This window comes from Phycodurus eques, chromosome 7 (genome assembly GCF_024500275.1).
Source record: "Phycodurus eques isolate BA_2022a chromosome 7, UOR_Pequ_1.1, whole genome shotgun sequence".
In the NCBI taxonomy this organism is placed as follows: domain Eukaryota; kingdom Metazoa; phylum Chordata; class Actinopteri; order Syngnathiformes; family Syngnathidae; genus Phycodurus; species Phycodurus eques.
In genome coordinates this window covers 5504295-5519503 of record NC_084531.1, presented here as the reverse complement: position 1 = coordinate 5519503, position 15209 = coordinate 5504295, and the positions used below count along the sequence as shown (strand labels likewise).

Below are 15209 nucleotides of genomic sequence, written 5' to 3'. Positions count from 1 at the left end.
AATGAATTACTATTATTTATTTTTTTGTGCAGTACTGTCACCAGGGTCACTTATACATTTGCTGGGCACTCCACTCACAAGTCATATAGATCATAGTGTCAATTATGTATTTCATTCCAAATGCACAGCCATCCAAGCACATATTGATTATGTCGATTTGCAGACAATAAAGAAAAAGTCCACAGACATCTCTTCTAATATTTAGGAACAAAATTGTAAAGGGAGGGAGAGAGATGACAAGGGGCTAGCAGAGCCTTACTGGTGATGAGAAGAAGGAGCAGGCAGAGGAAGAGGAGGGAGGTGAGGAATAAGTACAGCAGGGACATACAGTACCAGCAGTGGTCATAGATGTGAGACAGGACTCAGCAAAGTTTCTGGACCAACAGGTGAGGTTATGACTATATGGCCCAAATAATGAAATTGATGAGTACTCTAGATAATAATGGAGAGGACACAGGTTTAATTTGGAGAAATGTATGTTTATAGTGTGTTTACAATAAATAACAAAACATGACATATCAGTTAAAGCTTTTTGAACCCAACTACCAATAAACATTTTATTGACAGTTGAGTTTGATTAGTCTGAATATAAATGCCTATTATTACAGCTACAATTGATAATTGCAATGGAGAGGGGCTAAGTATTGTTATTATTAATATTTTCGTGTCAGAATAACTGATTTTTCCTTGTTTCATCATAGATATCTCCCAGTCAAGAACAGAGCAAACCCAAACAACCGCAACTAAAAATCTTCCCTTGAACCTAACAAGGGGACAGAAGATCGTGCCTCTGTAAAGACTGGTGCAATACACATAAATGGCTGGAATACTTTCAGAGTAAAGACTCTGATTACTGTTATGCCTCCAGCATTTCAGTCTCCCCTCTTCAGGTGATTGAATATTTACATCTGAAGAGGTATTCAAAAATTGAAAAAAGGCAACCTTCAAAGATGGGGGACTTTTAGGCCTGAAGCACATACTAATGCGATCTTAGCATGGGCACAGTATGAAAAGTCCACTGCAATCACATCCTCTCTCTCAGCCTCTTTAAATGCAGACTATAATAAATTAGTGAAGGAAAACAGAGAGTACATTAAAATTGTTGGAGAAAGCCACAGAGAGCACAAAGAATCAGAAAGTGAGAATAAAGGAAATTTTCTATTAGGGAACTACTAGCCAAACACAATCCCATGGTCCAAAAAAAAAAAAGACAAGTCAAAGTGCAAGATATCTTGTGCATGATACACAAAATCAAAACAATTGACTGTCTAGCTGAAATGGTCCACACCTCAGTAATTACTGAAGTTGCCCAAAGTGAGGCAGCATTTTGGTTGAAACCATGCTGATGCAGGATTTAGAACTAGTCAAACTTGTATAAATGTAAAGCTACTATCTGCTGTCTACAACAACCTATCTAACCTTCTACCTAAGCAAGAAGGGACAGTTGTTCTTTGTAATCAGATACGTTACAGTGGGGCAGTATATGAAAGCATCCTCACCTTTGAGGCAGCACATCTGAATGCTGCAGCACTTTTACAGAAAATAGTACACATTTTGCACTCATGTTCTTGACTACAAAAACAACCTTGTAGGAAAACCATGACAGAGTCTCAGTCATGAGTGGAAATAATGCAGGTGTGCAAGCACACATTAAATTAGAGGGCCCATTAGCTTTCAGTGTGCACTTGCTATGTTTATTTTTTTCAATCTAGTATTAGTTGCCAGTGTGAAATGTATCCTTGTAGTGAACTGCTTGTCTTTTGCAGAAACAGTATCTCTTTGTGTCAGGGTCATATGTGCACCAAAGACATTTCAGGGGGGCCCAAGAGAGTGACAAAGGCTGATATACCTGCATGTCCAATGCTTGCAAGAAGAGATAGACAGACCACCAGCCATAAGTTTACTGAAAGAACTATCAGAAGAGCAGAATGGTGACAGAGCTATTGAGGCAAGAGGTTTATTAACCCAAACAGATCTAAAGTTTGCTAGCTTCCTTGTAAAATTTACCACTGCTCTTGGTGAGATCAAATATTTTAGTCCCCACAACTCAATTTGAGCAGACCTGTGAGACCTGTTGACACATTCGAGAGTTACAGAGAGGGCTCTCCCTTTAATGACATCTGGGACAATACAGTAAACACCAAATAAAGTTAGTTCACAGTATTTCTGGAGCCATACAAGGAGGTCTTCCACCAGATGTTTAAACTGCGAAAAACCTCACTTGCACTACCGGTGAGCACAGTTTTTCTATGTTAAAGTTAATCAAAACTGCCTTAAGTACCATGACCGATGAGTGTTTAAGCAATTTGGGGGTGGTGTGGAATTTTGAGTTGGTGGATGTTGACAACAAAAATATCAACAGGTGAACAAAACTGTTCTGAAACAGACTGTATAGCCTGGTTATTAGAATCAGTGTCAGCTGTGTGACAAAACAGACTGAAATACCAAAGCATTCTATCCATCCATCCATCCATCCATCAATTTTCTGAGCCGCTTCTCATGAGGGTCACGGGCGTGCTGGAGCCTATCCCAGCTGTCATCGGGCAGGAGGCGGGGTACACCCTGAACTGGTTGCCAGCCAATCGCAGGGCACATAGAAACAAACAACCATTCGCACTCACAGTCATGCCTACGGGCAATTTAGAGTCTCCAATTAATGCATGTTTTTGGGATGTGGGAGGAAACCGGAGTGCCCGGAGAAAACCCACGCAGGCACGGGGAGAACATGCAAACTCCACATAGGCGGGGACGGGGATTGAACCCCGCACCTCAGAACTGTGAGGCTGACGCTGTAACCAGTCGTCCACCGTGCCGCCTCCAAAGCATTCTAGTCTTTGCTAATTCCTTTTGTTACACATAAAGATGAGTGTTGCAGTAGTCCAGGCGAGATGTGCCAAAAGGCATGAATGACGATCGCTGTGTTGCAATCAGAGAGTGAAGGGTAGAGACTGGAACCATTTTGGTGGAAAAATGCAGATTTGATGATGGAGTGAGTGGAGTCCATGATGACATCCAGGTACCATACTTCAGACAATGGAGAGCTGGAACAGCAGTCAATGTCGAGATGATCTCCAACCTTCTGGAGCAGTGCTGTGGTAGGCCACAACCATGATCTCAGTCTTGTTGCTACCCAGTTTTATAACGTTTGATGACATCCAGGTTTTTATTTCACAGAGGAAGTTGACAAGGGACTGGTGTGGCCATGCCTGGCATCAAAGAATGCAATCAAGCACATTGCCAGGTCGAAACAGACCACCAAAACAAACATCTACAAAGAAATCCAACATGATTGACATCAGGTGGCTAATATGGCAAGAAGGATTGGACCGCTGATCGACAATTTGGAACTTGTCTGGAGATTACAATATGTAAAATAATAATCCGAATTAGGGAATTAAAACTGAACATGTCTAACATTCACATACAAAAGGATGGCTCCCACTTTCCCAGCAGGTTAACTGTCAAAAATGTGTCAAATTAAAAAGATCAGTTAGCTGAGTTTATGAGTATTTATTGCTCTCAAATGATGCAAGAATTACAAAAGAAACCTTCCTCCATGAAGGAAAATCTTATTAAAACAGTTGTGTGCAAGACCTCAAGATTGGACATGCAGCGCCATAACTTAAGAACAACTGGAGTGATAATTGAAATGGAAAAAACAATACAAATGATTAGTAAACATTTAGTAAACAGAGTTAATAAAATACAAAAATGACATTCAAAGTCTATTAAAAACAAATTCAATTCGTAAAAAAAATAAGAAAAAAGCAGACAAAACTGAAGGCATATGCATTTCTGAATATGACTAAAATAAAGGCAATAAAACATATCTACACCAGTTTCATGCAAGCAAACAAGCAATTCCTGTGCATCCACGATACCACTGGGGGGGGGGGGCACAGTGGACATCTGCTTCAGGGCTGGTTGATTTGGCCCATAAAGAGGAGTGTACCTGAGGACAAAGGCAGGGGAACATCAATATTTCCTGCGGTAGAGTGACAAGGGTGGTATTATGTATCCATCCATTTTCTGAGACGCTTATCCTCACAAGGGTCGCGGAAGTGCTGGAGCCTATCCCAGCTATCTTCGGGCAGGAGGCGGGGTACACCCCGAACTGGTTGCCAGCCAATCACAGGGCACATATAAACAAACAACCATTCACACTCACACCTACGGGCAATTTAGAGTCTTCAATGAACCTACAATGCATGTTTTTGGGATGTGGGAGGAAACTGGAGCGCCCGGAGAAAACCCACGCAGGCACGGGGAGAACATGCAAACTCCACACAGGCGGGGCGGGGATTGAATCCCGGTCCCCAGAACTGTGAGGCAGACGCACTAACCAGTCGCCCTCTGTGCCGCGGCAGTATTATGTAGGAAGAGTTTTATACTCTAATTTATTGAGATGTACCTGTACATGTGAATTTTCCTTATAATCCCAATGAGCACTTATATTGCAATGTATCTACAGGGGGATTAACAGATGAAGATAAAGATTTAGTACCAGATGTGTTATGCCGAATGAGGAAGAGGAAAGGTCTGTCCACTGAAACCCAAGGAGGAGAGGAACGAGCCATCAAAATTGCAGCTGAACATGAGAAAGAAAAAAAAAAGTATTAGAAGTCAATGTTCAGTAGAGCATCTTTATCAAGTAAATGCATCGTTTAATCAAAACACTCACCAGTGGCAGCTGCTGCCTTTGTTCCATCTTCATTTACCACAATTTTGGCTTTCTGGAGGGCCTTGGAGACATACACAGGCTCTGAGCCTAAAAAGGTAGAACACGCACATTTTCACTCACTAATTACTTACTCACTAAAATGCTCTACACACAGGCTCCTGTAATTTACGAAATGTAATTTGTAAATTTTTAGTTAAGAACAACATGAAGGGAAAATGTAAGTTTAAATTTTAAAGAAATGTATAGCGCAAGACTCCCGTCCCATCTCTTAATACTTTACACCACAGGGTGGCACTAATGCACTTAAGTGCCTTCAATACATTGAAAGGGGAAGTGATTTGTTTGACTTTCACACTCGATATCTAGACATATTACATTGGTCAGACCGGCTCTCAGCAGTAAACAGCCAACATTCCCTTCATATTTTCAAGCCTTGCTCATGTCGTATTAAATCTGCTGTACATAAGACATCACGTTATACTTGGAAAGGGACTGACTATACTTTAACTCACTCAGGTGCTTAAAGTCAGCTTTGTCCTGACTGAACATATCTGTGATACCCAGCGCTGACAGGGGGTCCTTTAAATCTACCTCAACATCAGCAGCAAACCTAGAGAGACATACGCAAGCATTCACACATTGTTAATTGTCACATTCAGTTGCGCAAGATGGAACTGCAGTTTCAGTGTACCATAATTGTGTATCTTACCTGGGGAGGAGTAGGTGCACTTTCCGCATGTGCATCAGTTTGCGCCAACTCTGCACTGTGGCGGTGTTAATATGTGGGATGACGTGGGACAGAGGTGCATCCTCTTCGGTAGGTAGAACAATCAGCATGCTGATTGTGTTACCATGATAGGGCAGCTCAATCACCTTATATTTAACCCCGTGAGAAGTGGTGGCCATGCCTGGTGGAAGAAAGTTTATTAGAAAATGTATTATGCTTTAATTACACATCAACGCACAATGCATCGAAAAACAATAGTATGCATGAACAAAATGTGATCAAATATTGGTGCAGGAGAAGCTTTGGAATTTTGGAGCTAATTTGATTGAAGACTTTTTCAGAGTGCATTATATTCAGTAATCTTTCACAGAAAATACATTGATTCAACCCGAGTGAGGTTAAGCAGTACAGAAGATTAAGGGATGGCTGAATTGATAAACACCTGGCATAATTTGGAGTTTGTTACATCTGTGAATGAGGATAGAAGGTTAGATAGGTTGTTGTAGACAGCAGCTTTACATTTATACAAGTTTGACTTGTTCTAAATCCTGCATCAGCATGGTTTCAAGGCAGACATTCTGTCAGACATTCAGATACTAGCAGAAACTGGTGGAGAAGAAAGAAAAAACAGGAAATCTGACTGACTGATCAGTCAATATATATATATATATATATTTTATTTTATTTTTTTATCTTGGCTTAACCAGAAGGTAGGCTAGCTAGACAGCTACAGACATGGGTTTGGAAAGGTGCAGGAATGATGGGGAATTCCTGTAGAACGCATACAGGATTTGGCCAGAAGTTGGTCGCATCGTCAAAAGGGAGCATTAGAGGTAGGTTAAACTCTTATCGGGGGAATTATTAGATTGCTCCATGCTAATTTTACAGCATGAATGGCACCGAAACATTGTGCAAGTGTCAGAATCTTTAGCAACAAAGAGGCAGTATAGGCCCAAACTAAGTATGAATCAACTTGATTGCAATCAGTCTGGATCTCAAGAAGATGAAGGAGCAACTGTGGCCCAGGTTCTGTGTTGGAATGTGAAACACAACTGGTGACTTGCTCAGTCAACAAGAGTATGAGCTGTGACTGTCAATTACTCTAAACCTGTGATATTTCTGTCCTGTTTGGCTGTTAGGTCAGGCAGAATGGAACATCTGTATCCTTTATGCCGGAACAGTTTTACTGTGTCACAGTGGAGTTTTTAACCTTCCGCTGTGATATTATAATTGAGGTTTATTGAGAGTCGGACTTGATCAGTCGAACAGAACAAAGTTTCTAGAAGGGAGAGGGAAACAACGACAAAGCACCAATTGTAAACAGGATGAGAGAAGTAAACCATTACATTATCTACAACAATGAAACAAATATGAGTGTTGCATGGGGCTGTAGTGCTACACCTTGTGAGGGAAGGACAGGACAAGATAGAACACGACAAGGACAGGAGAAGAAGCATGCAGGACCAGGGTTGTGAACCCGGCTGTACAACTGAAGTTTGGTTGCATTAATTATGTAAATTATAAAAGTCTACAGGACAAGTGTATAAGTGAGGGGATACACAAACGATTTGCATGTTTATGAGTTATTTGTCGCAGTAAGTGCGTGACCCCTACACCCAGTGAAAGAGTCATAGGGGTGTGTTCCTGCGGATACATGCAAGTTATTTGACACCGTTTTACATACACAAAGACTGACTGAAGTGTCCTGTAATTGCTGCGGCCGCACCGTGGCGGTTGAGGACCCCACCCAATCAATCGAGAGACGGGATCAGTCCCAGGGATCCACCCGAGAGCAGCCTGGCGAACGGGACACGTCCCACACTGAGGGACCCAGGGCGGTCGGCCAGCCCCACCGAGGCACCTCGACAACTGGCCACACAGTGGGGGCCCCACCCCACATGCCCCACCCCCAGGAAAGCATCCTTTAAACTGTAGTAATTGGTGGTGGTTTAGATTAGGGGTGAGGGCTGTATCGAATAGACTTGATATATCGCGGGTTGTTGCACGTGAGATACATAAAATGACTACTGTAATTTTTCATGTATAACGCGCATTTTCCCCTCTCCAAAAAAAATTGTCAAAAGTCAATAGCGCGCATTATACATGGGTATTCGGCAAAAAAAAAAAAAAAACTCACATTTTATAAATGTATGCCGCCATCTAGTGGTTATGAAAAAGCTGTACACTTTCATTACAAAATGCCACCACCACCTAGTGGTTATAAAAAAGGTGTACCCTACACTTTCATTCCAATATGACAGAGGTACAAAATCAGAATATAGAGATATACATGCATCGCGACATTGCCCACAAATAGAGATACTGGTTTTGGGCCACATCGTTGTGCCCTAGTTTGAATATCTCAAAAACAAGATGTGCCTGTAGAGAATGGAAATTCCCTGAAGAGAGTTTCAACAGAACATTAAAATTAAAGTGGGAAAGAGCACTAAAAGCATTTGTTCCAGCTGAATGCCAATGAGTCCTTGTTGATCAGATTGCTGTATTTAAAAAAATGAATAAAATCCCTGTTATTTGTTTTAAAAATCTTTAAAAACTAAAATATAACATGGTTATTTCATCAAATGACTTTCATATTATTGAACACAGCCGCAGCAAATTCAATAGATTGCTGACTCCAGTTGTAAATGATGCCTCTTATTGACAAGTCGATGCAGTATCACAAATGTGATTTAGTGATTAGAAAAAACGCTCACTATGACTTACCTATGTTGAAGACTGATAGCTGGGACATCATAGGAACTTTAAATACATTGCCATCGCCCCCAGTGAAGGGCCTCAGCTTGGTGTTTTCAGGCTGGAAGCGGGACTTCCATAAGCCTTTGAAGTAGATTGAGTTAATAATGACCAAGCGGGCCAGGGCAGAAGCCAGCATATCTGCATTGATCAGGCTTGTGATGTGACCTGGATGAATATTTAACATGAGAGGATTGTCAGATCAACTGCGTGGGGGAAAGAGGGAAAGAAAAAAAAAAAAAACTTTCCAAACAAAATCTACATATTGAAGGGGATGATAAATCATGGAAAAAAATATTTTTATTGCTTGTCTTCAAATAGTTTGGCCTCTAAAGTGCTTGCCACCCATCAAATGTAAACTTAAACAACCCAAACAATTTTCTGTCATGTGCCTATTTCTAAAAATGTGTCAAAAAGTCATTCTGCACATCAGTCCCACTGTTAGGCAACAGTGGGCTAATTTACATAAAGCAATATATATAATATAATATTGTTAGATATATTGTAGAAGTTATCATTTATTTGCTTAGCTTGCATTAGTATTATGGACAATGTTTAGAAAGAAAGATGTCTCGCCTTCAAGAAGATGACTCAGCAGGAATCATCTGAGAGAAGGACGTGGCAGGTGCCATGTTTTCACCTTGAAACCCTACCCTTAGTGTGTTGTGTCTTGTAGCTTAGTACGTTATGTCTTGTAAACTTAGAAACCTCCCTATTTTCAAATAAATGCAGGAGCGACGGGAGAGATTGTTTAGAGCGTGTTGAGAGGCTGTAACCTGAACAATCTCCCATGCGCCCTCCTCATGAGTAAAATGACCAACGTCTTCATTCCTTTTGTGTTTATTCATTATAATGTTTGGTGAGATAAATCCAACAACAACAAAAAAAAAAAAAAAATATATATATATATATATATATATATATATATATATATATACTTTTGGAATTTCCTATATTACTTCATAAATTGGTCAATAAAATCCAGTCTAATAAACAAACTGCTTAAACTAATACCACACAAACAATTTAACATATCTTTGTATTGAAAATGTAAATATTCACAGGACAGGGAGGTAAAAGTAAGTGAACCTCTAGGCTACAGATTCACCAAGTCACATGTGAGCCAACCAATGAGACAAGATTGAAGCTGCGTCTTAAAGCAACTTTGGCCACTAGAGAACACACGCCAGGTTACCATTGTCTCCCATCAAGCATTGATTGATGTGTACCATGCCTCGCTCTAAAGAGCTCTCAGAATACATATGATTAAGAAGTGTTGCCTTGTATAGAGCTGGAAAAAGTTACAAAAGTATCTATAAAAGTTGATATTGAACATTTTACAGTTAGACAAATTGTCTATAAATGAGAAAGTTCAGCCCTGTTGCATCTCTTCTTAGTAGTAGCCATCATGTAAAGATGACCGCAAGAGCACAGTGCTGAATGCTCACTGAGGTGAAAAAACAACCAGTGCTGCACATTTTAAGTTTTCTAAAGAGCCCTTTAGTGTTCCACAGCACTACATGCAAAATATTCTGTGGACAGATGAAACCAAAGTTGAATTGTTTGGGAGGAGCACACACCATGTGTGGAGGAAAAATGGTATAGCACACGTACATCAAAATCTTATCTCAAGTGTAAAGCATGGTGGAGGGAGCATCATGGCATGGGCGTGCTTTCCATGTTTATCAAGATATTTTGCAGAAGAACTTGAGGCCATCTTTCCAACAGTTGAAGCTCAAAAGAGGACGGTATTGCAACTGGACAATGACCAAAACACAGACGCAAATCAACAACAGAAGAAGAAAATATGTTTTTCTGGAGTGGTCCAGTCAAAGATGCTGTGGCACGACCTCAGTGTAGCTATTCATGCCAGATATCCAGGGAATCTTGCTGAAATGCAAACGTTTTGTAAAGAGGAATGGTCCAAAATTCATCCTGATCATTGTGCACATCTGATCTGCAACTACAGGAAATGTTTGTTTCAGGTTATTGCTGCCATGGCGGTTCAACCAGTTTTGAAATCCAAGGGTTTACTTTTTCCCCCCCCTCACTGTCCTGAGAATGTGTACATTATTCTCCATTAAAAATAAATAAATGAATGAAAATAAATACAATTGTGTGGTATTACTTCTAGCAAACTGTTTATTCTTGTGTTTTAGATGAAGATCAGACTACATTTTATGACCAATTTATGTTTATACAGAAATGTAAGAAATTCCAAAAGGGTTCACATACTTTTTCCTCCCACTATAACTGTTCCCACACGGTGTTTCTCCACCCATGATTAGCTAGGCTGTCAATTTCAAGCGACGGCCGGATTTTGGACTACCACCACCCTACGTACAATGCCCAGAGTTTTATTTTACAGATTAGTGTTAGTGTCTGATAACCGGCACATACTTGGCTGCCCACTGAAGTTGTTGAGGGTATTTGTGTTTGGAGACGTGCCCATGTGCTGCATACTGCATGCCCAGGGTAGTGTATTAAAGGGTTGCCTCCCAAAGTAAAAAGGCCTTGTGTCTTTATGGGCACCCAAAAAAAAATACTCGTCCCTGCTACCAAAAGTAGAAGCAACTCTCGTCCAATGCTCAGGTGGTACCCCTGGTTGTCATGTAAACAAAGGTTAGACTCTCAGTATATGGGGCAGGGTTTACAGTCGCTCACTTGCATCAGATGAGACTGGCCCCTAAAAATGGGTTAATTTCATCAAGGCATGAAATGGGGGGGTTGAAGGTGTACTGTAATTCTTTATCTTAGGGAGACTTTGACAAGCATGTCACAGACATGTTATTAAAATACCTGGGAACTGGTTTAAATTAGCATGATATAGTACATCTCATTTTAAAAAGCACATCTGACTTCTACAGTTCATAACATGACCAACCTCTGGTTTTGTTGCTGACCCAGGTATTGATCTTATCTGCTGCCCGTTGGGGGTCACTGAAATCCATGCTCCTGCTCTCAGCCTGGAAGTTTGCCTTGTTGGCGTCGACAAAGCTCTTCTGCATGGGGAAGCCCTCTTGGCTGAAGATGCCGTTGGCAATGAGAACAACATCCTGGTTGGACTTAGCGGTCAAGGTCTTGTGCAACTTTTTTAACATTCTGTAAGGTCCTGTGTCAATCAAGAAAGTGGAAATCAATTTGTCCTGAACACAATTTTACAAGCCTTTCTCACAACTTAGTTTATAAATTATTACAGACTTCACATATTCCCACCATTTTTCTTGTATCGGAGAGAACTGAGGACTTGCTTGCGGGTTTCCCCATGACATCCTGGTATCAGCATGCCAAGGACAGAGGCCACTCCATGGGGTGAAAGGACCACATTTTCCAGGGGCTTGGAGCGGACGACTTGCTGAAACACCTGAATACCAAGATCTGATCCCCGTTCGCCGTAAGATGGTGTTTGGGACAGTGCACTTGTATGGCAGCACAGGGTCACCAGAGCATACAGAACCAGCAAGACCAGGTACCTCATTTTGACTTTAACAGCACCTTGACAGAATCACATACGTGGTACAGCAACACATGAGCAGCATGGAGACATTCAAAATAGATCTGGGAGAGGCAAGGCAGATTATGCCTTTTATTTTTGATGCAGGATAGTGAACCACAATAACCATTTTGCTCGTGATCTTTCGATGACATAACCTTAAATGGAGTGCTGTAGCCAGGCCCTTACCAACTACCACTAACTTATTCAGAGAATACGAAGTCCTACTCAAACTGGTTCATTGAACAATTCCATTCATGATCTATGTTCTATGCCGCAAAATGATCAGTTTCTCTGGTTTTGGCATGTTTATCATTATGTGTTTTTTTTTTTTTTATATTGTCATTTAGAGCAGTGATTCTCAAAGTATGGTACTAGTACCACTAGTGGTACCTGGGCTCCCACTGGCACGATACAAAAGGCTCACTGCCTAAGTACAGTTCCCGTTGCATTTCACTTTTTCGTACAAAATGTGCTATAATTGAATTTTTAATAACGGTATGTTTGAACGTTTATTTTGGAACAATTGCGTTCCATTAATAACGGCATTCACAATCACAAATATAAATAAAATACACACACACAGTGGGTACGTAAAGTATTCAGACCCCCTTAAATTTTCCACTCTGTTATATTGTAGCCATTTGATCATTTATCATTCAAATAAGTAAATTTTTTTCCTCATCAAATGTACACACAGCACCCCATAGTTACAGAAAAAATAAAATTTAGATTTTTTTGCAGATTTAAAGAAAAACTGAAATATCACACAGCCATAAGTATTCCGACACTTTGCTCAGTATTTCGTAGAAGCAACCTTTTGAGCTAATACAGCCAGAATTATTGATGCAACAAGTTTTTCACACCTGGATTTGGGGATCTCTGCCATTACTCCTTGCAGATCCTCTCTCGTTCTGTCAGATTGGATGGTGAATGTTGGTGGACAGCCATTTTCAGGTCTCTCCAGAGATGCTCAATTGGGTTTAATTCAGGGCTCTGGCTGGGCCATTCAAGAATAGTCACGGAGTTGTTCTGAAGCCACTACGTTATTTTAGCTGTGTGCTTCAGGTCATTGTCTTGTTGGAAGGAGAACCTTCGGCCCAGTCTGAGGTCCTGAGCGCTCTGGAGAAGGTTTTCGTTCAGGATATCCCTGTACTTGGCCGCATTCATATTTCCTTCGATTGTAGTCTTATTTCTCACCATCTTGGAGTCCTTCAGGTATTGTTTAGCAAACTCCATGCAGTCTTTGTGTCTTGCACTGAGGAGAGGCTTCCGTAGGGCCACTCTGCCATAATGCCCTGACTGGTGGAGGGCTGCAGTGATGGTTCACTTTCTAGAACTTTCTCCCATCTCCCAACTGCATCTCTGGAGCTCAGCCACAGTGATCTTTGAGTTCCTCTTTACCTCTCTCACCAAGGCTCTTCTCCCCCAAATGCTCAGTTTGGCCGGATGGCCAGTTCTAGGGAGGGTTCTGGTCGTCCCCAACATCTTCCATTTAAGGGTTATGGAGGCCACTGTGCTCTTAAGAGCAGCAGAATTTTTTTTGTAACCTTGACCAGATCTGTGCCTTGCACAATTCTGTCTCTGATGTCTTCAGGCAGTTTCTTTGAACTCATGATTCTTATTTGCTCTGACATGCACTGTGAGGTGCACGGTCTTATATAGACAGGTGTGTGGCTTTCCTAATCAAGTCCAATCAGTATAGTCAAACACACCTGGACTCAAATGATGGTGTAGAACAATCTCAAGGATGATCAGAAGAAATGGACAGTACCAGAGTTAAATATATGTGTCATAGCAAAGTGTCTGAAAACCTATGGCTGTGATATTTCAGTTTTTCTCTATCTATCTATCTATCTATATATATATGTGTGTGTATGTATATATGTATACATGTATATATATATCTATCTATATATATATGTGTGTGTATGTATATATGTATACATGTATATATATATATATATATATATATATAGTGAGAAAAATGGTGACGTATGAAACACCCATTTCAGCCGGTGTATACACACACATAAAAAAAGTTTTTTTTTTTGCTAACAAATTAATTTGCTGCAAAGTTGAAAATCAAAACGCCGACCACCCAAAGTGCTTTAATGCAGGCTCTTTCGATTTCAGTCCATTTCCATTTCATTTTGAATAGGCATGGGGACTTTTAAAACTCTATTCATCTTTTTGAGTCCACTCATTTGGGTCCTCGAGAAGCCAGGAAAGCGGATGCGATAAAGGTTCTCGGGAAGGCAGGTGGGCAGATTCAGAGGCAGAAAGTCAAATATTTTACGGTTTGAGGATACAAGTAAATAACTACACCTCTTTAATATTGTTTGATGTTATATGCCACCAAGACAATATAAAACGATTTTTCATGAACACCAACTCACATCAGGTAATTTAAAACTTAAAAGTCGAACGAAAGTAAACTCAATTATTGTTGAACTGTTTCGAATTCACGGGTCGAACTGACAGTATTGCAGTTTCGTCTGCTATTTACTAACGTGGTAAACGCGCAATGAAAGTGAATGCTTCAAACGGTGTAAACTGAATGCTTCCACAGGTGTAAGCTTTTAGAATAAAAAAAATATATATATAAAAACGGCCTTCACTTACTGTGACGCGTGCTCCTCTTGCACCACAGGTGAAACTAGAACTTTCTCCGCCAAATTCTCAACGTCTGACGGGCGACCAAACAAAATATCACATACACGTGTGAGAAGTAAATTTAAAATGTTCTTCATTCCAGGAAGGATCGAGTCGAAACTGCACAACGCCGTTTTAATACGACTTTTAACGGACTCAACTCCTCCTCCAAACCAAACGTCAGTATGAACGTTTAGAGAACACACAGTACACGTTACATTGACTTCCGTTAATTCTTCAAAATAAAACACGACTATTTACCACTAAACAGTTAGCATATGTGTTGCCAGTAAAAGGAAACATTGATTTGAAGAGTAGAACAACAGAGAAATTCTGCTTAACTTGAATCTGACGCCTTTAAAATGAACATTTACAACAAGGACGGAAAAACACATCTAATTTGTTTTTCAAAATAAGGAAATGGGCGGGTCGGGGGGGACATCACCCCAAAATCGTTCGAGTATCTCCTAAATGCATGTGCACATGCTCTAGTCTAGGACATATACAGCTTGTTTAAAAAATAACAATCTTTCTAAGATTGAATTCATTACATCCACGATTACAAAATAAACTTCTGCCAATACTTAATATTAAATAATACGAAATAAAAGGCAAATCAATACCACAAAAGAAACGTATGTATATTGATCGCGCCCATTTTTTGCTTTAATAAAATAAGAACAAAATAGAAGTTGCAGAGTAGAAGTAAAACAGCAGAGGAATTGTATTCAACTTGAACTAGACAGCCACTTTTAAAGTTAAAATTTACAACAGGATTGGAATTGCATGGCCCTCGGAATGGAAAACAAATCTCCATGAAGTGCTTGGGGTGTCTATTAAATTTACAGCACTGGCTCCATGACATAAATTTCTTGTTTCATAAATATTACTTTTTCCAA

General features: G+C 40.3%; 1 protein-coding gene across 1 annotated transcript; it reads right to left on the bottom strand.

The window, feature by feature from the left end:
* Positions 1-3495: 3495 nt before the first annotated feature.
* serpine2 (serpin peptidase inhibitor, clade E (nexin, plasminogen activator inhibitor type 1), member 2) lies at positions 3496-14500 on the bottom strand. Its single transcript, XM_061682436.1, has 9 exons — positions 14281-14500; positions 11379-11657; positions 11047-11274; positions 8133-8330; positions 5391-5589; positions 5194-5291; positions 4682-4768; positions 4505-4588; positions 3496-3952 (listed from the first exon to the last, which is right to left on the bottom strand). Exons 2-9 carry the CDS (start codon positions 11638-11640, stop codon positions 3915-3917), a joined length of 1194 nt encoding a protein of 397 aa, XP_061538420.1. The 5' UTR covers positions 11641-11657; positions 14281-14500; the 3' UTR covers positions 3496-3914.
* Positions 14501-15209: the final 709 nt, after the last annotated feature.